Here is a 21,540-nt window from a genome sequence, read left to right on the forward strand (position 1 = left end):
TTTTTTTTTTTTTTTTTTTTGAGGTACATTGGGGCACCTGGGTGGCTCAGTCAGTTGAGTGACTGATTCTTGATTTCTGCTCAGGTCATGATCTCAGGGTTGTGGAATCGAGCCCTGAGCCCGGCTCCACGCTGAGCATTGCAGCCTGCTTAATTCTCTCTTGGGTCGCCTGGGCAGTTCAATTGGGTAAGCATCCGACTTCGCTCAGGTCATGATTTTACGGTTCAGGAGTTTGAGCCCCTTATAGGGCTACCACTGACAGTGCAGAGCCTACTTGGGATTCTCTCTCTTTTCTCCTCCCCTGCTCGCTCTCTTTCTCAAAAAATTAATTAATTAAAAAAAAAAAGATTCTCTCTCTCTCTCTCTCTCCTTCTGCCCCTCTCTCTGCTTACATGCTTTCGCTAAAATAAAGAAAAATTAAATTAAAAATAAATTTTAGATATAAATGACATATAATATTGTATTAGCTTATGGCATATATTACAGCATTACAAAAAAGTGATTCGATGTTTGCATATATTGTGAAATGATCTAAACTCTTACATCAAGAATTCTGCCCAATCTCAGTCACTAAAAATGCTTAAACCCAAACCCAAAACCTTACAAATATCCCTGACCCATCCCTTCTGAGGTATTATTACTAGTACTGAAGTGATGGTCTCCCTCACTGTAATAAGTATTCAATTTCACTTTGATTAACCAACAGATTATTCAGATGACTATTTTGGGCAGTCTATGCTGCAAATGCAGGTAAGAGAGTGGCTTAGGGTTAGAGAGGAGCAGAGCCAGATACTGGTCCAGGCCTTCTGACACCGAGTCTAGTAGCTTACGTTAGAATTAGATGGACCCTCAGGATCACCTCCTCCAACCTTAAATTACCAGAAAACTAGGGATTTAAATAACTAACCTGTTTACACAGCCTGGTCTCAAGATACCTTAGATCAGGGATTTGTTTTGTATTATTTTCCTCAAATATTTGTGATTTTTAAAAGTTACTTCTAAGGCACTAATATTTCATGATATCTTTGTAAATCACATTAGATTTAAAGTTTATCTCTGGGTGCACCCAAATCAGCACAAATGCCCACCTGTGACCTACTTGACAAAATGAGTCAGCTGAGGGCTTCTTTCTATGCCTTCCTGTAAGGCTCCTGCCTGCCTCCCTGAGGAGGAACCTCTTAGATATAACTGAGGACAATCAGGCTAAGAGAATAAAAGACTTAGGAAAATCAAGAGTGACAGAGCACGAAAACAAGTCCCTGCTGGACTTCTTTTCCTTTGTATCAAGGCAGACCCATCCATTAAGATACAGAATCTGTACTTCCTCGTCCTTTCCTTCTTTCAAAGCCTCCATCCAAAATGCAAATGGCCATGGGAACAGCCATTTTCTGCCCCAGCTTTACTGAGGGATAACTGACAAATACCGTTGTGTAAATATACATGATTTGATGTATGTATATATTGTGAAGTGATCATTACCAATAAAGTTATTGGCTCCCATAATTATGATTTGTGTGTGTGTGTGTGTGTGTGTGTGTGCACAGTGAGAACATATAAGATCCACTCTCTTAGCAAGTTTAAAGTATGCAATACAGCATTATTAACTAGAGTCACTGACAGTACCTTAGATCCTCAGAACTTATTCAGCTTATAACTGGAAATACATATCCTTTGACCGCCATCTCCCCATTTGCCCCACATCCAAGCTCCAGGCAATCCCTAATCTACTCTGTTTCTTGGAGTTTGACTCTTTTAGATTCCACATGCAATTGACATCATACATCATCTGTCCTTCTGCTGCTAACTTACCCAGGAACACTGTAGTTTAATGAGCAAGGAGAATTTCTGAGCCTAGAAAAAGAGTCTCTAAGGAGTAAGAAGGCCCTGAGAGGATGGCAGAAACTTCTCTTTCTTCCCAATTTTGGGAAGGTCTATTTGAATTGCTTACCCTGAGATGACAGCAAATGTTTTTCTTTTCTTTCTTTTTAATTTCTCTTGTCACTTCTTTGTTCTTCTTTTCAGATATTGTTGTTCATTGAAAAATAGCACAGAAGAATGCTATGGACCCATAGGAATTGACCCAATCAGTTCTGACCTTACTTATAGGTTACATTATAATGCAGGTATATTATTATTATTATTATTATTGCTATTACTAATTATGAAAAAAGGTAAGTACACCCAAAGAAATTGTCAGTTTGACATCTCGCCCTTAATTCTTGTAACATCTGTGTTATTTCTAAGGCTTAACTCTAAGGTAGATAAGTTCTTAGAATGAGGTTCTCCAAAAACTTAGACAGACAATACGCTGTTGCCCAATGGGATCCCCCTCTGGGGAAACTCTCATGGGAACAGTCACTGTGTTTGGCAGCCCAGATCAATGCACATCACCGTTTCACTTTCCTTGTGCATGGATGACAGGCTCACCATTTTTTTTTTTAAGTGGGAGGAGGTGAATAAGGAAAGAGTAGTAGAAAATAAACTGGAAGACCAAATTTAAGAAAGAACTCACAGGGAAGTGAGGCTCTGGAAATGGCTTCGCCCGGGTATACCTGTCTGCCTGTGCTCTGAAAGTCTCTGGGAACCCCAGGGCACATTCAGGAAGGTAGTTATTCTGGGTAGACGAGTAATGTCATTTTGGTTCCTAATTGGCAGGTAGACTCTTAATACAGGCTCAGAGTATTACAATCCCCTCATGGGTCATTGCGGATTTGATGCTGAATTCTCCGTCAGCACATGGGCATGGTCTGTCTTGTGTGAACAGGGGAGCATCGTCAAGATACTAGGGATTGACCTGCCAGGAATTCATCTAATATAGAGTAGCAGCTTGATAAAGACCCTGGAGTACCATGTAGTGTTCAAGGCCGGTGGTGCCATGACGTTATCTGATGGCAATGCCAGGATCGAGCCAATCGGACACAAACTGAAATTGGGACACCAGTTGTTAGAAATTTGCTGAGAAAGCTTTCCTTTCTCTATTTCAACCAGACCTTTTACGATCATCTCATCATATTTTGTGGTGATAATATATAAGCCCAGAAATGATTATTCTCCTCTCATAAAATGTACTGCAGCACATAGTCCTATCTGTGCATGAACTGTCAGCCGATAAAAGAGTGAATACACAGAATGCTGTCTTGACGAGTTAGCACTGTTTTTGGCACACAAATTTAAAGTACTCTTATAAACTCAAAATAATGTCTCAAACCGTATATATTAGCCTTATTTCCTCATTACAGTCATCCAAGTTGTGATAAATGCTTTGGCAAAAACTCTTTAATGATTATTCCTGGAACAAAGGAAACTAGAAGAGAGTCTAACTTCTTCCTCTCAGCACAAGTTGGGAGGAGTCTTCCCAGCATAAATTCATCCATTTGCCTCGTCAGCCATTCTCCGTCCAGCCTCCAGTATTTAGTGGTATCGTTACACGTGTCTGTGTAATATGTGCACCAATAAATTACATTCCAAATGCTCATGCATTTTTATCAAGATCATGGTCTTTCATATTATGACACTGTCTTGTAAAATACTCTTAAGTAGCTAGATTGATTTTCCTTTCTGATACTTAATCAAAGCAGGTTTAGGAAAGCAGTGTTAAAATCACACATTTTCATAAGCATTTAAAAATGAATATGCTTTTGATTCTTATAGGTTTAAAATACATTTATTCTTAATAGGTATAAATCGTAATTTTAAAAAACTTACCATTTCCCCCCTTAGATTGTAATTTGTCCTTTATATAAATAATATATATACATGGAGGAATAAAAGTAAGTCATTTTCACCTTTTTGTAAACATTTATGATTTACGGGTATGGGCATGAAAAGAAAAATGTATGACTGAGCTAATAAAATACTACTTTTTCAGGAAAGATATAAATGATGTATTTGACATTATTTGTAACTACATAGTTGCTCGGACCTACTTTCTAGCAGAAAGTGCATACTGATACTCAGAAAATTAGTTCACTAAAGAGAAAAAGGTTTGTTTGTTGAATATAATCCCACTTGGGTTTAAATATGTATCAGTGTTTAATGGTGTTACCTTAAGATTTTAGTGACTGCAGTCTCCTTTTCTAGAAGATTCCTTGCCCTGATGCTGAAGACAGACTTGCGAAGCTGAAAAATTACAAGTGTGGCTTATTAGTTTTGGAATGTGAAGGGACAATATGCTGACAAGTCATTACATACATTATATAGATAACAGTATTAAAACATTAAACATGAATTTTTTTACTAAAGCATCATTATATGATTGATTGTATCATTTAATTTTACTTTCTATTTTTATTTTTGTTTGGGTAGAAATGCAAACAAGCTTTGTGGGGCCACATGTCACAGCTATGGCGGTGACACATTGGCTGTGATCATCAGTAATAATGTCTTACATCTGAATCAGCTTTTCAGTGTCCAGAGAATGTAGCATTGAGACAAATATTGGACCATTTCTTGGTATTGTCCAGTAAACAGTTCTCTAATCCACTTTACTCCTGTTTCAGGTTTTTTTTTTTAAGGTTTATTTATTTTTCACACACACACACACACACACACACACACACACACACACACACAGTGTAAACAGAGATACACACACAGAGAGAGAGGGAGACACAGAATCTGAAGCAGACTCCAGGCTCTGAGCTGTCAAAATAGAGCTGATGTGGGACTCAAACCCATGAACTGTGAGATCATGACCTGAGCCAAAGTTGAATGCTTAACTGACTGAGCCACCCAGGCGCCCCCGTTTCAGGTGCTTAGCCTGTGACTTGGTATTAATCTGAATGATGAGTTCAGGAGTTGTTTTGCCTACTGTCATGGAGACCAATGAGATGGGCTTCATTGCTTCCTAGTTGGCAATGATGAGATTATTTCAGAGAAAGGCACTAAGAAAAACACAATCCTGGAGGCTGCCTATAAACCAGAAGATTCCTCAAACTCACCTCTGTCCTGCTTGATCGTTGCAGAAGTCAGAGGGGGACAGGTGTACAGGGAACTCAGGTGAGCAACAGCAGGGCAGAGAAAGAACAGGGAAACATGCCAACCTCGGCAGATTCATAAGAACAAATAACTAGGAAGTGTAACTCCAACGGTCACACCAGAGGTAATACTTGGACAACGACCTGGTCACCTTGATCAACAGATCAGGTTAGATTTACTAAGCACGGAGTATGAACTTAGCGACCATCAGAGACACAGCTTACCTAGGAATCAGAACTGTTTACCAGAATCGAAAAGCCTAGTTACAAAGGCAAGGCTGTGATGCATGAGGTCACTAGTAAAAAGTAGATAGTAGGGTGCTGGCTGGTATGTCCAGCAGAAAAGACGAGAAGACTGCAGGACTTCGGGTGGGGACAAATAGCTGTGTCTGAAATAGCAAGATGATACTGAAGAAGTGGACGTTGCGCAAGGCCTTGAAGGATGGTTCAGATTTCCATAGCAGAGGAGGCCGTGGGCAAGGGACTGCTGTTGGAAATGCATGCGTGGGGCAAAGTGGTCCAGTGCAGATTACCTGCTTCAGTGCTGAGCTCGGTGGAAGAAACACTGTAAGGCAGACTGTGTTTCAGACAGATCTGAGGGATGAAAAAATAAGCAGGAGACAGAACCGCTCTGTATCCAGTAAAAACAGACCATCCAGTTTCTTTTAAAGAAGTTAGTGACTTCAAGGTACAAAGTCGCGGCACTCCAGTCTGCAAACAAGCCCATAAACAAATACTGTACTGTCACCGACATGTCCCTATGGCCACTGCGGAGGGGAAGTGACAGGCACAAACTGGTCTTTTCAGCCACACCCGACAATCTACATAACCCCATAACCAGCAACATAATTTTCATATTTCACAGCAGATCTGCAATAAAGGGAAAGATCATTGAACACAGTGGCAATTTCCCTCATATGAGGAAAGATGGAGCATTCATATATGTTCAGTAATGAAAAACTGAATTGGTTTTGTTATTCATCAGAGCTCTTGGAAGAATAAATTAATGTGCACACTAGGAGATAAAGGTGGTTATCATTTTTTTCAGAAGTTACATTTTTAGGGTAGTGCATGGAAGGCTGTTTACCATGATGGATCCTAAAGTTTTTTTTTAATTTTTAACAATTTTTTTCATTTATTTAGTTTTGAGACACAGAGAGAGACAGGGTGAGTGGGGGGGGGGGAGCAGAGAGAGAGGGAGACACAGAATCCAAAGCAGGCTCCTGGCCCTGAGCTGTCAGCACAGAGCCTGATGTGGGGCTCAAGCTCACAAACCATAAGATCATGCCCTGAGCCGAAGTCAGATGCTTAACTAACTGAGCCACCCAGGCGCCCTCAATCCTAAAACTTTCTTAAATCTCCTCCCCTTCCCTAATGAGGTGACTCTGGGCACTGAGTTAACCTCCTAGAGATGACGGCCTATCTCCCAAATTATTTAGTTATTTTCAGAGACAGACGACTCAGCTGAAGGGTCCCATCATGGTGGTCCTTCTGTCCTTTGGTTCCTAAGCACACAGTCATGGGAGGCCCAGGCTATGGGGGTCCCCGAGGCTGCAGGTTTGGGGAAAGGACTGGACCTCACTACCCTTATTTCATCTTTGAAGGATACTGGCATGCCTTCGTCATCCTTCCCTTAGTGAAGGTGATGGTCTGAATTCAGTCACCTACCTACTGCCCTGGAATTGAGCAGCTTGGAGATAATATTTATTACATTGATCCCAAAATTATTTCTGCGCTGCCTAAGATCGCTAAAGGGCTGCCGGATCTCCTCCGTCCTAAACCTTAACTGGTTAAAGTAAAATACACTATTGATCTGTACAAGGAACTACTTGAGAACGGATTTTGTAGCAGCAGAGGTGGCAAAAGGCTAAATTCTCTAATAGAAGAGCTTCAGGTTCAGCCTCAGGATTGACTGACTGATTTTTTAAGTAAGCTCTACGCCCAACATAGGACTCAAACTCATGACCCTGAGATCAAGAGTCACATGCTCCACCCACTGAGCCGGCCAGCCACCTCCAGTTTCAGGGTGTTTTAAAAGAAGAAACCTCGGCATTCGGTTTTTCTTATTTCTGTAGTAAGGCTTTGCACATTTTTTTTTCGGCCAAGGACACCTGCTATCCCAAAGTGCTCAGAGCTACGCTGCTCTGCAGCGCCCTCTTCTGGCTCTGAAAGATACTGACAGTCACCTGAAATCAAAATAAGGAATACAGAAATCAATTTGAAAGATAAGTAATTTTTGACCTGAAGTTTTAAATTACAGCTAAGGCAGGTACTAGGAAATGTTTCCTCTGGATGTAAACATGTCGGACATGTAGGACTTAAAAGGAAGGGTATGAATGACATCACACGGAGTTTGCACTGAAAAAAAAAAAGATTAGTTGAAAAAGCCCTTTTTGGTGGTTTTATTTTATTTGTAAATCTAATACACCCAACTCCAGGAGATAAACATTCTCTGACTGATTTATAAAAACTAAATTTAAATGTTCAAACAAGAGATACCGGGTGGCTCAGTCGGTTGAGCATCCAACTCTTGATTTAGGCTCAGGTCATGATCTCACAGTCGTGAGTTCAAGCCCCACATTGGGCTCTACACTGACTGGATCCTGCTTAAGATTCTCTCTTTCTCCCTCTCCCCTCTGCCTCTCCTATGCATGTGCTCTTTCATTCTCTCAAAATAAATAAACTTAAAAAAATTAAATGTTCAAACAGTACAGAGATGATATTTTTTGTCTTAAAATTTTAATTTAAAAGGGATTTCCAGAACTGAGCACCTTAGCATGAAATTCAGGAGGTTCAAATTTGCAGTTATTTGTGGTTAAATAATTTGGAGCTGAAGGACACAGCAACCGATGGATCTCGCTGATTTTCTGGCAATTTCTTTGACATGTTTTAATCTACAGGTATACCTTACCCCCTGAGCCACACCCCCTCCTTCCCCATAGTTGAAGGACCTGGGCATGTGACCTGTAGTTTCCGGGAATGTGGATTTTCCCCAGTGCACATTCATGCCATAGTTCACATGCTCCTTTCTCTTCTGTATCTCTTGCAAATTGGCATCTGGACCCAGAGTCTCCTCAAGCTCACACTTGATGGCTTTGGCACGGCCACAGGTGGTGTTGTAGCTTTTCATCAGAAGGCACACAATGTCTGATTGTTCCTCTTTCTGTGATGTTAGTAGTATTGATGTTTATTGCTTAGACTGTTGATTCATTCAGTTTGCAAAATTACCACTTCTCATTTATTAGGTGGAATACCTTTATAATGAGGTACTTCCTCTCATGCACTGTTTGGTTACTCAGTAGTACAGTTCATATGGAAAAGGCAAAGTAAATGTTGATTCTTTACCTTTACTTATTCATTTTTATATAATTAACTGGTTTTCTATCATCCTCTGAAGGTGACCAATTAGTATTTTAAAAATGTCATTATTGACTTAAGGACTTAAATATATTTGGTTTCAATCCGTTACAATCAGTATCCTCATGTGAGGTCAAAGTATCCCAACTGTGCACATTGGGAGCATTTTCAAGATGGCCCATGGGTTCTGCCGGCCTGACTTTACAGCCTTTGTCTAAGTTTCCTCGTTGTTAGTATGGCCGGATGTCCCCAGCCCATCTTGTGTATGCTTCCTATTCCAAATTAACACTTTTCTCCACAAAGCCTTGGTGTATTTATTGAGAAATGGGTTTCAAGAACATAATTTAGTGATACTTATTGCTATGAGTTGGTCGCTATTTCGAGGGCTTTGCCTGATTTTATTCTGATATTTTCAATTTAAATTAGGGGTTTTACCTAATCTCTTCCATATGACATTGTATCTCTTCAGTTTCTGTATCCTCTCACTCCACATCATTATCAAATATACTCATTAGTTTTATGTCACATTTCATAGACAGTAGTCTTAGCATCACCATACCTACTCTAACAAATACAGTTAATGGATATTTAAAAAACATTTGCGTATATTCTTCTCATTTTCTTCTCATTTGTACTCTTGCACTATACTCATATCAGCAGAGCAAAGAGCTATTACACATTTTTCTCTTTATTTTAATCCTCATGTAGTCATGTAGCTGTGGTTAGTCATACACAGTTTAAGAATCTTTACCACCTGCTCTTATGTTAATGACTTGGGGTCATTTTTGGAATTCATTTCGGTTGTCTGAAGCAGGGTTTTTAGTAATTTCCTCAGGAAAGGCTCATAGGAAAAACACTGCTTACACTGACATTACTTACATTCTTACATCTTAATAGAAGTTGTTTTTTTTCCCCCCATGAAACTTGAGAGGCAGTTTTCCTGGATATAAAAAAACTGGCTGACAATTTCTCTCTGGGTGCCCTAATACGTGATTCTAATTTCTTCTGACATAAAACATTCCTGCCAAAAAGTCTAATGGTAATCTAATGCTCTTCCCTTTATAAGTCACTTGTTCATTTTGAGCTGATACCTATTTTAATTTTATTATTAATATTATTTTTTGTTTTAATTTTTTATTAAATTCGAGTTAGTTAACATATAGTGTAATATTGGTTTCAGAAGCAGAATTTAGTGATTTGTTACTTAATATAACACCCAGTACTCATCCCAACAAGTGCCCTCCTTAAAGCCCATCCCCCACCCACCTCCCCTCCTGCAACCCTCAGTTTGTTCTCTCTAGTAACGAGTGATACATTAAAAAAAATAAATAAAAATATATGGGGCATCTGGGTGGCCCTGTCGGTTAAGTGTCCGACTTCGGCTCAGGTCATGATCTCACAGGTCATGGGTTCAAGCCACGTGTTGGGCTCTGTGCTGGCAGCTAGCTCAGAGCTGGGAGCCTGCTTTGGGTTCTTTGTCTCCCTCTCTCTCTGACCCTCCCTTGCTCACGCTGTCTTTCTCTCTCTCTCTCTCAGAAATAAATAAAACATTAAAATACATATATATATATATACACACACACACATATATATGTATATACATATAATTTTTAAGGTCCTGTAATTTGTCTGGAATATGTCTTATTTTTGGTCATTCGTGATTGATACTTTCAATTACATGGTGTGTACTTCCAATATTTAGTTTTAAATCTTTTTACATTTCAGGAAAGTTTAATGCTGTTCTGTGCTATGACTTTCATTTTCTTCTTTCGGGGTCTCTATAATACAGACCTTGGACCTTCACCGAAATTCTTTGATCTGTCAGTTTCTTTCAAATCACTTTCATTTCTTTCTTCATTTCTTTTTAATTTCTTCAAATTTCCTCTTTTATACTTTCTAGTTTTCTTAAGGCATCATCTGGTGTATGTGATCACTTTATGTTCTGTCGAGTTTAGTCTTCATTGTTTTTACTAATATAGTTGACCCTGAACAATGCAGGGGTTAGGGGCACGGACACCCCACTCAGTTGAAGATACACACATAGCTTTTGACTCCCCCCCGCCAAACTTAATGGCTAACAGCCTACTGTTGACTGGACACCTTACCAATAACACAGTCAACTAATACATATTTTGTATGCCATATGTATTATGTATATGTATATACATATGCCATATGTATATACAGTAAAATACTGTATTATTGTAATAAAGTAAGCTAGAGAAAAGAAAATGTTATTACAATCATAAGGAAATACACTTCTAGGTAGCACTGTATTGCATTTATAAAAAATCTGCACGTAAGTGGATGTGCACAGCTCGAATTCATGTTGTTCGATGAACTGAAAGGACAGTTGACTGAGTTCTAGCACCTTATGTATGAATTTCTTACTTTTTAAAAATATTTTTAATATTTATTTTTGAGAGAGAGAGAGGGAGAGGGAGGGAGGGGCAGAAAGAGAGAGGGAGACACAGAACCCAAAGTAGGCTCCAGGGTCTGAGCTGTCAGCACAGAGCCCAACGCGGGGCTCAAACTCATGAACCGTGAGATCATGACCTGAGCCAAAGTCGGTCGCTTCACCAACTGAGCCTCCCAGGTGCCCCATGAATTTCTTACTTTTGTTGCTATTCTAGTCTTATGTAATCTGTATGCCTTTTAAAATTTTATTTATGTGTTTGTTTATTTATTTATTTATATTTACATCCAAGTTAGTTAGCATATAGCTCAATAATTATTTTAGGCGTAGATTCCGGTGATTCATCCCCTATGTATAACACCCAGTGCTCATCTGAACAAATGGCCTCCCTAATGCCCCTCACCCACTTGGGCCATCTTCCCTCCCACAGCGCCTCCAGCAACACTCAGTTAGTTCTCTGTATTTGAGAGTGTCTTACATTTTGTCCCCCTCCCTGTTTTTACATTATTTTTGCTTCCCTTCCCTTATGTTCATCTGTTTTGTATCTTAAATTCCACATATGAGTGAAGTCCTATGATATTTGTCTTTCTCTGGCTGACTTACCTCACTTAGCGTAATACCTTTCCGTTCCACCATGTATGTCTTCTCACTCATTTTGCCACATAATGCTACAAATGAGCCGTTTGTGGGTAGGTCTTTATGGTAAGCTTTCCCTGTCTATTGGGACAGGATTCTGCTCCTTATTCTTTTTCTCTTGCAAGTTTTGTAGGGAATTTGGCTTTGAGAAATTTCTGTTGCTCATGTTTATGCGCAATTAGTTGTCCTGAACAGTTGAGTATTTCCTTCTTGCTTAGAGCGTCGTCTTCTGTTGTCTTAACACAGTGATCCACGCGGCAGCCTTCTTTCTGAGACCCCCTGGCTTTGTCATGGGGAACAGACACCACCAATTTTATCTGCTTTTCCCCCTCATCACTCTTTGTCACCGGCCTGTTCAAGTTTGATTCCACTGCTGAACGTTTTCCTTTCGTGTGGTCCTGTCCTCAAAGACATCACACGCCTCGTAACTAACCTTGGCTTCTTCTCCACGGGCACCAGTACTGTGTGTTATACCCCCAAATTCATGTGTTGAAGCCCTAGCCCCCCAGTGTGAAGATGTTGGGAGCCAGGGCCTCTGGGAAGTGCTGTGGTTTAGAGGGGGTCATGAGGACACGAATGCCATCGTGAACAAAATTTTAGTTCTACTAAAGTTACTTACTGCTTCTTTTCCCCCTATCTACTTTCTTCCCCTTCCACTGTCTTAATGTTTTCTTGGTTGGTATTTTTATAAATTCTAGAGTTAAATATTTGGATGATTAGTGCCAGCCTTTATTCTTTTGCTAAATTTGCACTCGAGGCTATAACTTTTCCACTAAAATTCTTTTAGCTGTTTCTCATAGATTCAATCTGTATAGTGTTAATTAGTTTTCAGTTCTGGAAACTGTTTATTTCCATGGGGTTTCTTGTATGCTCTCTAAATTATTTAGAAGTGATTTTTTAAATCTTGAAAAGTGTTTCATGTTTTTCTGGTTGTTATTTAATTTCTACTTTTATTATACTTTGGTTAAATAATGTCTTCTCTAGCACACTGATTTGACTCATGCTTAGAATTCCTTTGTGATATGTAAGTGATCATGTTTTGTAAATCATTTAAGTGTGCCTCAGTCAGAATGTGTGTTCTCAGAGCGCCTGGGTGGCTCAGTTGGTTAAGCATCTGAATTCTGCTCAGGTCATGATCTGAGTTGGTGAGTTCAAGCCCCATGTAGGGTTTTATGTGGACAGAAGAGACTGGAGGCTGCTTCGGATTCAGTGTCTCCCTCTCTCTCAGCTGTGCTCCCCCACTTGTGCTCTGTCTCTCTCTCAAAAAATTAAATAAAAATAAATAAATAAATAAATAAATAAATAAAACATTAAAAAAAAGAATGTGTGTTCTCAGGCCGCTAAATGAAAAATGTATAAGTGCCCACTACATGAATCTAGTCAACTGTGTTTTTCAAATCTTCTAAATCCTTAGTAATTTTCTTGGCTCTTTGGTCATATGCTAAGGTATCATACACATATTTGTAACTTAATTTTCAAATTAATACTCATAGGTATGTGTTATTATCTCTTTTTCACAGGTGAGAAATCTGACATTCATATAAATTATGTTGTTTAGGTCACCTAAAATTGTAAATTAGACTCCGATAATTAGAAGTCTAGATTATACAGCTCAGCGTTCAAATCTCATCATTAAACCATGTGTATGTAGAATGCCACAAGGCTTAACAGTATAAAAAATGAATTTTCCAAACTATACTGTAATAAAACACTGTTTGTTTGACTTGAAAGATTTGGTTTATACACATAACTTGCTCTTATCCCAAATCCTAACTCAAAATCTAAACTAGCACATTTTCCCTTTGTTCCGTATATGCATACTTTATTTTCAGAATAATGACCCTGAAGCATTAAAGGAGATCAATAAATTTTTTCTCCTATTAATACCAGTATGAGAAGAGTATTTATATTTTACATTTACTGATTCCTTGACATCTGGGATCCACCACAACTTTCAATTAAGCAGAATATTAATTCAATTTATTCAACCACCAGAGAATAACCCTAGACTATCAAGGAATAGTGGCTTCCTTCGGAATACTACTGTGCTTAGTCTGAACAGCTGTACTCTCACTCTGGTTACCTCCTTCAAAATGAAGCCATTAGTATTTGCTTGAGAGAAAAAACCACAGATATTCTAAGAATTCGGCTCAGTTTTTCTGATTTGGAGTCGTTAACAATATACTTCTGTTTGCAACAGAGGGAAAGTTTGAGAGCCATGTTTTTTCTTTTTCCATTTTGCAAATACTAACAGGCTGATAATAAGTGGAATGTATTTATAAAAAGATATGACCATAAAGCACAAAACCATGGTCCAATGAACAGGGCTTGATGAATGTCATTTCTGCTAGAAAGGTGTAGTGTAATTATTGTAATTAGCCACTTTATTGAATAAGTCTCCCACATAAAATGTCATAATTGGAAATAAGCAATTACTCAAAATTACATAGGTTGAAGGTGGTAGGTACATCATTCAGCTGTATTTTAATTTTTCATGCACCTGTGAACTGAAAACTAATCCCGTGGAGCATAGGACAGATCATGTGTGTGGTAGGATGTTTCTATAAAATCAACATTTTATAAAATTGACATCATACTCGGAAAGAAAGAATTTAAAAGGTGATTAGTGTAGGCAGCAGCAAAATTAAAATAGTCACATTACAACACATACAAAGGTGAACACTGTTCTAATAGCATGTTACAAAGCTTTGAAACATGCGTTCGAATGTAGATTTTGTGAAAAGGGAGTTTTAGATGATGGGTCAGGAGTTTTGATCTTGTTATTTCAACATTATAAATTCTGAATCCTGAAAAAACACCAGGCATAAAAGTTTAAAAATTTATAAATATGTACACACACACACACACACACACACACACACACACACACACACACCCTTCCTTCACAGTCTTCCTTTGGGGCCTGGACACCCCATACTATTGATTTCTCCTCTGTGTGTGAATTCATCTTTGTGTGAACCCACTGGGTCATAAGCTCCCTATGATAAGGGTGGAGGATTTCTTGTCCACTACATTCCCCTCCACTGTCCAGTACTGCCTGTAATTTGTTCTTGAAATGTTTTTAGAGAATGCATACATTGCTTAATATTAAAGATGACTCTCTTCTGTTCTACATTTTTTTTCTTATGAGGTGAATCCTTGAAAATACAAATGTGAATCAAGAAAAAATTACAAAGGAGAACTATTTATTTCAAATGCACCAATTCACCTGATATGTAAGAAAATCTTGTGAAACCAGAAACCAGACGATTGGAAACTTAATTGCTTTGACTGTTTTTGCACTTGGATTGCGTAACAATGGTTTTGTCACTCAAGTTTATGGCATTGGAGTTTTGGGCGAATCTCCAACAACTTGCACATCAGCTAGACCTCATCGGTGCAATGAGGACGGTGATTCAGAAGATGGGAGAGAAGCAGTGTCTTCAATAACATAGGCTCAAGGTACATGACCTACTGGTGAGAAACTATCATATATACTAAGCATTTCACTTCATGCTGACAGCTCGTGCTGACAGCTCGTGTAAACAGAAACACAAAGACCAAAAATGTGCAGAGATTAAAAAAATGAGTGGATTTATGATTCTGGGAGGAAATGCCAGATGCTTTTAACAATGCAGCTGTTTGTGAATTTAAAATCCCAGGCACTCTGGTGATACAAGGGAGCAGTGCTTTCTCTCCAATTATGATTCAACTGTAGCTCGACCTTAGAGCCACACACACCACGGCAACAACTGTAACACATTGGGACAGTCATCACGCTTCATGGAAAGTAAACTTTAGGAGTAAACTGTACTCAAAAGAGAAGAACGTTGAAAAAGGAGTTACATGGAACTTTCACAGATAGGATTTGATAATTGCTTTGGAGATAGCACTGAGAACTTGTGGTTAAAAGCCCTCTGTATTACCTACAGAAGATGCTCAATCCTAGGCGCATTAACTTTTGAACTTCAACGGATGTTCACGGAAGGAACACAAACACGTTATTTATAATCCCAGACCCAAAATGATTACCCCACCACATATTCTGTAAAAAGAATCACTCATCGGGAATCGCTCCTTTCATGTCCGTTGACAGCAGGAGGGGATTTTTACCCGGACCCCCGCTCACTGTGTGCATAGAGAGGCCCTTGAGAAATAACTGTCGGATGAAAAGATGTGCACTCGAACTCAGCTGTATTTTGATCTGAGCTCAAAAACATACTGCAAAGGTCAATAAAAAAGAAAACTTTTTCATTTATATTTTGTATCTTTTTGTTTCCTCTCCATTATTGTGAATAAATGGACAATCAGTGATCTACTAACGTGTCTGTAAGCTAAAGGCGGAAGTACGTAGGGTTTTCACATTTGGTCTGGTGGACACTCTTTCTTCACTTCCCTGGACCACACAGTTTGTAACTCTGTCATCAGCCCCTGGTGAGGTAGTGATGCCATGTGGTCTCCCACTCTCCTCCTAGAGATGTGTCCTAAATGGCACTGTGGAGATGCTGAACTATTATTTTAGAAAATTCTTTCAGAAGAGTAAAAGCCCTAAAGATGAAAATAGGCTGTTGTGCCCCTCTCTCTCCCTCTCCCTCTCTCTCTCTCTCTTTATCTCTCTCTCTCTCTCTCGGTGAGTAAATGTTCATCCTGAAAATTATAGATCAGTTAACTTGCTCTGTACATCGTTTCTGGAATAAATCATCAAACAGCCTATAATCACATAGGGAAATACAAAATGCTGCCTGGCAATCAACAAGGCTTTGTGAAGAGTACGTCCTTCCAGAGCAATTTAATTTACTTCTTGAGAGTCTAGGACACTATGTAGGCAGTGAGTGTAGTAACTGAAATATCACAAAAATTCAGACCAAAAAAATCATATTCATGAGCAATAAGGGAAGTAAATCAATAATTAATACCGTGTGCTTAACTAGACTGTCAGAACCGGAGATTAATTTGTTGATGTAAAAGTCCTTTGTCTTGATTGATGAATGTAAGTCTATTTGCTGAATCCAAATTCATGGTACGGTTTAGGATGAGTAATCTTTCTCTGGTATTAGAGGCATGTAAAACGGGCTATGCCAGCATGATGCTAGGCATTTAACATATATTCTACTATTTAATCCTCATGACAAACACTGAAAATAAGAATGATCTCTATAGCTGAGGATCAGAACCTACATCACTCATCACTATGACTGGTCACAATCACCACTCTACTCTGCTTCTCATGAAGTTACATCAAGCATCTTCTGCGTCCTGTGCTTTTGCACATGCTTCCCTCTGCCTGGAGCACCTTCCTCGTACAATGCTCAACTTCCTGCTCCAGAAGGGGTCCTGTTCAAGGTTCCTGTAACACTTTTCACTCCCATGCATTTACACATGTTTCTCCCCACGAGACTAAAAGCCTCTAAAGGGCACAGCTCACATCTTGCTCAGGGTTGAATTCTCATGGCCCCAAAGAGTGCCAGACAAAGAACAGGTGTTCCATAAACGTTTGTTGAATGACTGAGTGACTGTGAAGACTTATGCCTATGAAAAGGACAAACAAAACATAGTAATGACTTGTATCCCCTCCCTCACTTTGTACATGTATTAGCTGATAATTGCGGAGGCTTACTGTGGAACTTGCTGTATACATTTAGCAGAAAGGAGACAGGTAAGAAAGAGGGCAGACATTGCTCTATTGTCAGAGAAATACTCTCTGTTTTCTTTTTAAGTTTATTTATCTTGAGAGAGACAGCACGAGTGGGCGAGGAGCAGAGAGAGAGAGAGAAAGAGAAAGAGAGAGAGAGAGAGAGAGAGAGAGACAGAGAATCCAAGCAGGTTCCACACTGTCAGTGCAGAGCCTGATGAAGGGCTTGAGCCCATGAACCATGAGTTGATGACCTGAACTGAAATCAAGAGTCGGACGCTCAACTGACTGAGCCACCCAAGTGCTCCTCTGTCTTTTTCCTTTAGGATCTGCAACAACAACAACTTAAAGATATTATGTTTTGTCTTTTTTTTCTAGGAGAGATAGAGAGAGAGTGTGAGCAGGGGAGGGTCAGAGAGAGAGGGAGTCACAGACTGAAACAGGCTCCAGGCTCTGAGCTGGCTGTCAGCACAGAGCCCAACGCGGGGCTCGAACCCACGAACCGCGAGATCATGGCCTAAGCAAAAGTCGAACACTTAACCGACTAAGCCACCCAGGCGCCCCAAAGATATTATGTTTTTGTTTGCTTGTTGTTTATGGGGAGAAGGACAGGTATTTGAAACTATATGATAAAGGTAATCAGAGCTATTTTTAAGAACATGGTCTCTGCAAAGTGAGGTTGCCATGGAATTACTTATGGTTGTTCAAAGTCGAGGTAATGACTCGGACAATATCCTGCCTTTGTGTCTTCATGTTTCTCCAGGTGCTTAACCAAAATCACCCCCACCTTTTGTTGTCGTTTTTTCTTTTTCATCCCTTCACCTACAATCTTCAGGTTCCTGGGGACTCAGTATTTTCCTTGACAAGCGGTCAGCTTTGTGGGAGTCAGAAGTTTCTCCTCACAGGTCAGCGTTAATGGAAAAGTTTTACGTTAGTGTTCCTTTCTTTCATGTCATGGGAATCACTGTTAGACCAGCCTCTCATTTTCTTTTTATTTCTTACTACTCTTTGAGGAAAAAACAGCCTCAATTTGTGCTCTGTGATGCTGGGAGAGTTTCTTCATATAGAGTGAAAAACCTTGCCATCCACTTGACATTTCCAAAGGCAGCTGGGGCCGTCACAGAAATTTCCAAGTGCTCGCTGAAAAATACTTCACCAGAAGCTACGAGGGGGATGGCCTCTGTTCAGGATTTGTGTCATGTGTTGATGTAATTTTATGTGGCTTTAGGGTTTTTAAATAAAAGTTTAAAAAAGGCTTGGCATATTTAAAAATACAAATACTAGACTGCTTCCTCTTCAATTTCTGCTCCCCTCAGGCATCCTCAAGCTGAAATTCGTTAAGCGGGCTTCTCTGTTTTGGGTTTCCCGGGCTAATGGCACTCCACACAGACAACAAATCCCAAGTATCCCTGAAGACTGCCAGGAGTGGATGGCAGCTGAAACTGGAAACGGAACATCAAAGGAATGAAGTTGACCTTCCCGGCAGCCTAAGTAAAGCCAAGGCGCTAAGAAGGAACAGTTACGTGGGTAAACCTTCATGGTGCTGCTGTGCTAGTGTAATGGCTACTGAGATGAAGAGAAAATATGTCCTCTACACCCCACCTTCCCAACTGGAGCATGTCCTCAGAGAAAGAAGCTCACGAGGAGATAAATAATATTCTCCCAATTGTAGATTATTACAGATATGGGCCCATGAGGCTTGCCTGGGATGAGGGATACCCTAACCATCATGGATAATCTTCCTTGTACAAGATCACCTACGGTGTGTCTCAATCAAACAACCTTATAGATTGGGGAATCCCTGCTGTCATCAATAAATTCTAGTATCTTCTATTTATTTTTTTAAAGTTTATTCATTTACTTATTTTGAGAGAGACACAGAGAGCTGGGGAGGGGCAGAGAGAGAGAGGGAGAGAGGGAGAATCCCAAGCAGGCTCCACATAGTCAACATACTGAGCCTGACTTGGGGCTCGAACTCATGGAAACTGTGATATCATGAACTGAGCTGAAATCAAGAGTCAGACGCTTAACTGACTGAGCCACCCAGGCTCCTCAGTTCTAGTCTCTTAAGATGCTGAGTGATTTGGATACTACTGAGGAGCAGTGTCTGTACTAGGTCATTATATTTTAGGAGACTGTAAGAAAGCCACAACTGCATGATTATGGAATAAAACTATAATTGTTATCTTACTTTCAGTTAGCTAAAAAATAACTGCTAAACGAGAAAGTAGAAAGAAGCCACAAAAATATAAGGAAAGTAAAGAAATCAGAAATGGCGTTGGAAGTTCTCGGACCGTGACCTAGCCCCGGGATCGCTGGGGGAGGGAGATGGTGGGCACCCAGAGGGGTGACAGGCGTGCCAAATTCTCCTCAGACTCCTCCCTGTGACCTCCACATACCTGCCAAGAATCTTTATTTTTTTCCTCACCAGTTTCAAAATATTTTGTTCAGAAAGTGTGGGAAACATCATATTTGCTTTCACAGAGAAAATAAATTTTCAGGGACTGATTTCAATTTTGTGTGTCCAGTGGGATAATGTTATTAGTGACTTGAAAGAGCATGTCGTGGATTTGGGGCATAACGGCCACCAGCTCTTGGCATTCTTCTTCCTAGAGTGGCTGTCACCACAACCACAGCCCAGCCTACGGGTTCATCTCACAGGTCTGGCTTAAAGTCTGCCTTTGAGATAAATTTTGAAAATAAACATTCTGTTTTCTAGTATGCAAAATGCAATTTCTAACTGAGTGGCTAAAAACCAGGCCACCAGCCTTCCCCTCGATCATCCACGAACACACGAACTTCTGCGTCCAAGCCCTGTACACAACATTGAATGAAATATAACAACTGTGGACAAGAAACGTGACAAACATAGTAACAGTTTTTTAAAAAACAGTCAAGTCTTTAAGGAGGGTTAAGAATATTGCTTGTATTGGGGCACCTGGGTGGCTTAGTTGTTTAAGTGTCCGACTTTGGCTCGGTCATAATCTCCTGATTAGTGGGTTTGAGCCTTGAGTCGGGTTCTGTGCTGGCAGCTCAGAGCCTGGAGCCTGTTTCGGATTCCGTGCCTTCCTCTCTCTCTGCCTCTCCCCCGCTCATGCTCTGTCTCCCTCTGTCTCAAAAATAAACTACAAAAAAAAATTTTTTTTAAAAAGAATATTGCTTGCATGTGCACACATGCACACAAATGCACATGTTTTTGTGATTTTTTTTCCACTCAAACTTTGAAAGCAAAGGAAAATCTCAGCTGAGATCAATTCCGTGGCTTGGAAGATAAAGTGGAACAAATATTTCGCCATACAAAAGAAAAGCAGAGAGATGGCAATCATGAGGGAAAAAGTAAGAGGGAGATAAAGGGCCAGATGGAAAAGTAATAATTGAACAAATAGTAAATGAACATTTCCCTGACAAATACGTCAGTCTGCAAATTGAAAAGACTCCCCATTTGGGGCAGTTCTGATGAGTAATGACACACAAAGTATATCCTGGTAAGGCTCCTGAGCCCCAAAGATATGTAGAAAGCCTTAAAAGTTTCCCCAAACCAGAAAGCCCACCAACCAACCAACCTACCAAGCACCAAAGAAAAAACTAATTATATTCAAATTAAAAAAAAAAAAGATACTGGCAGCAGACTTGTCATCTACAATGTTGGAATCTAGAAGAGAGAGAAATAACATCTGTAGGTGCCTGAAAGAAAATAATCAGGAAGAGACAGAGTACAAGGAGTTCATTATCATCGTGCCTGAGAACAAAACCACCAAGCGGCAGCAGCAGAGAATGCTGGGAGAGTCAGAGGGGCGGGGGGAGGGCAGGGGATAGAAAGCAGAGGAGAAAGGCATGTGTGTGAGGAAAGCCTGATCCTTGTGGGACTGGAGAGCCGGGGAAAGGGGATGAAGGGTTTGGTATTTTATTTTCACATGAAAATGAGAGCTACGTATTTGATCCTAAGCAACAGAAAAAGGGCGGCCACAATTTAATAGATTACAAAGTAAACCAGGACTTCCAAAGGAAAACCCTTGAGAGTGAAACCCCTGGAAGCTTCCGCAAATTCTAATGTTTAAGATCTGTTACCAACTCTGTTACTGATCATTCATTTTCTAACTGTGGAATCTGAGGGAAAAAATTCCCTATCAACTATTCCATGACAGATAAATCACAGCATGATTAAGACAACGCATAGCGATAATTCCTGCCACATACTAAGCACTTAGTAAGTGGTAGCTAGGTTGACTAATTTTTTTTCCTAATGTTTATTTTTGGGAGAGAGAGAGAGAGACAGAGTGAGGGAGAGCCAGAGACGGAAACACAGAATCTGAAGCAGGCTCCAGGCCCTGAGCTGTCTCCAGGCACAGAGCCTGACGTAGAGCTTGAACTCATGGTCGGCGAGATCATAACCTGCACTGAAGTTGGACACTTAACCAACTGAGCCACCCAGGAGCCCTTTGACTGGTTTTTATAGAAACTTGTTCTGGTTTTTCTCCCTCATGTAATAACTGGAATAAATATGGTCTCTTGGCAAAAGCAAC

The 21,540-nt window shown here is 40.0% G+C and overlaps 1 protein-coding gene across 3 annotated transcripts in view; it reads right to left on the reverse strand.

Annotated features, from left to right (window-relative positions):
• NALCN (sodium leak channel, non-selective) overlaps positions 1–21,540 on the reverse strand; it is a 285,524-nt gene that overhangs the window by 63,399 nt on the left and 200,585 nt on the right. For all 3 annotated transcript variants that reach the window (XM_039254277.1, XM_039254276.1, XM_039254275.1), the window contains one exon: positions 4,046–4,119. In XM_039254277.1, the coding sequence (XP_039110208.1) occupies positions 4,046–4,119 (74 nt within the window). The remainder of the gene's footprint in view (positions 1–4,045; positions 4,120–21,540) is intronic.

The sequence above is a fragment of the Hyaena hyaena genome, unplaced genomic scaffold (genome assembly GCF_003009895.1).
Source record: "Hyaena hyaena isolate Hyena2069 unplaced genomic scaffold, ASM300989v1 scaffold_478, whole genome shotgun sequence".
Taxonomy (NCBI): Eukaryota; Metazoa; Chordata; class Mammalia; order Carnivora; family Hyaenidae; genus Hyaena; species Hyaena hyaena.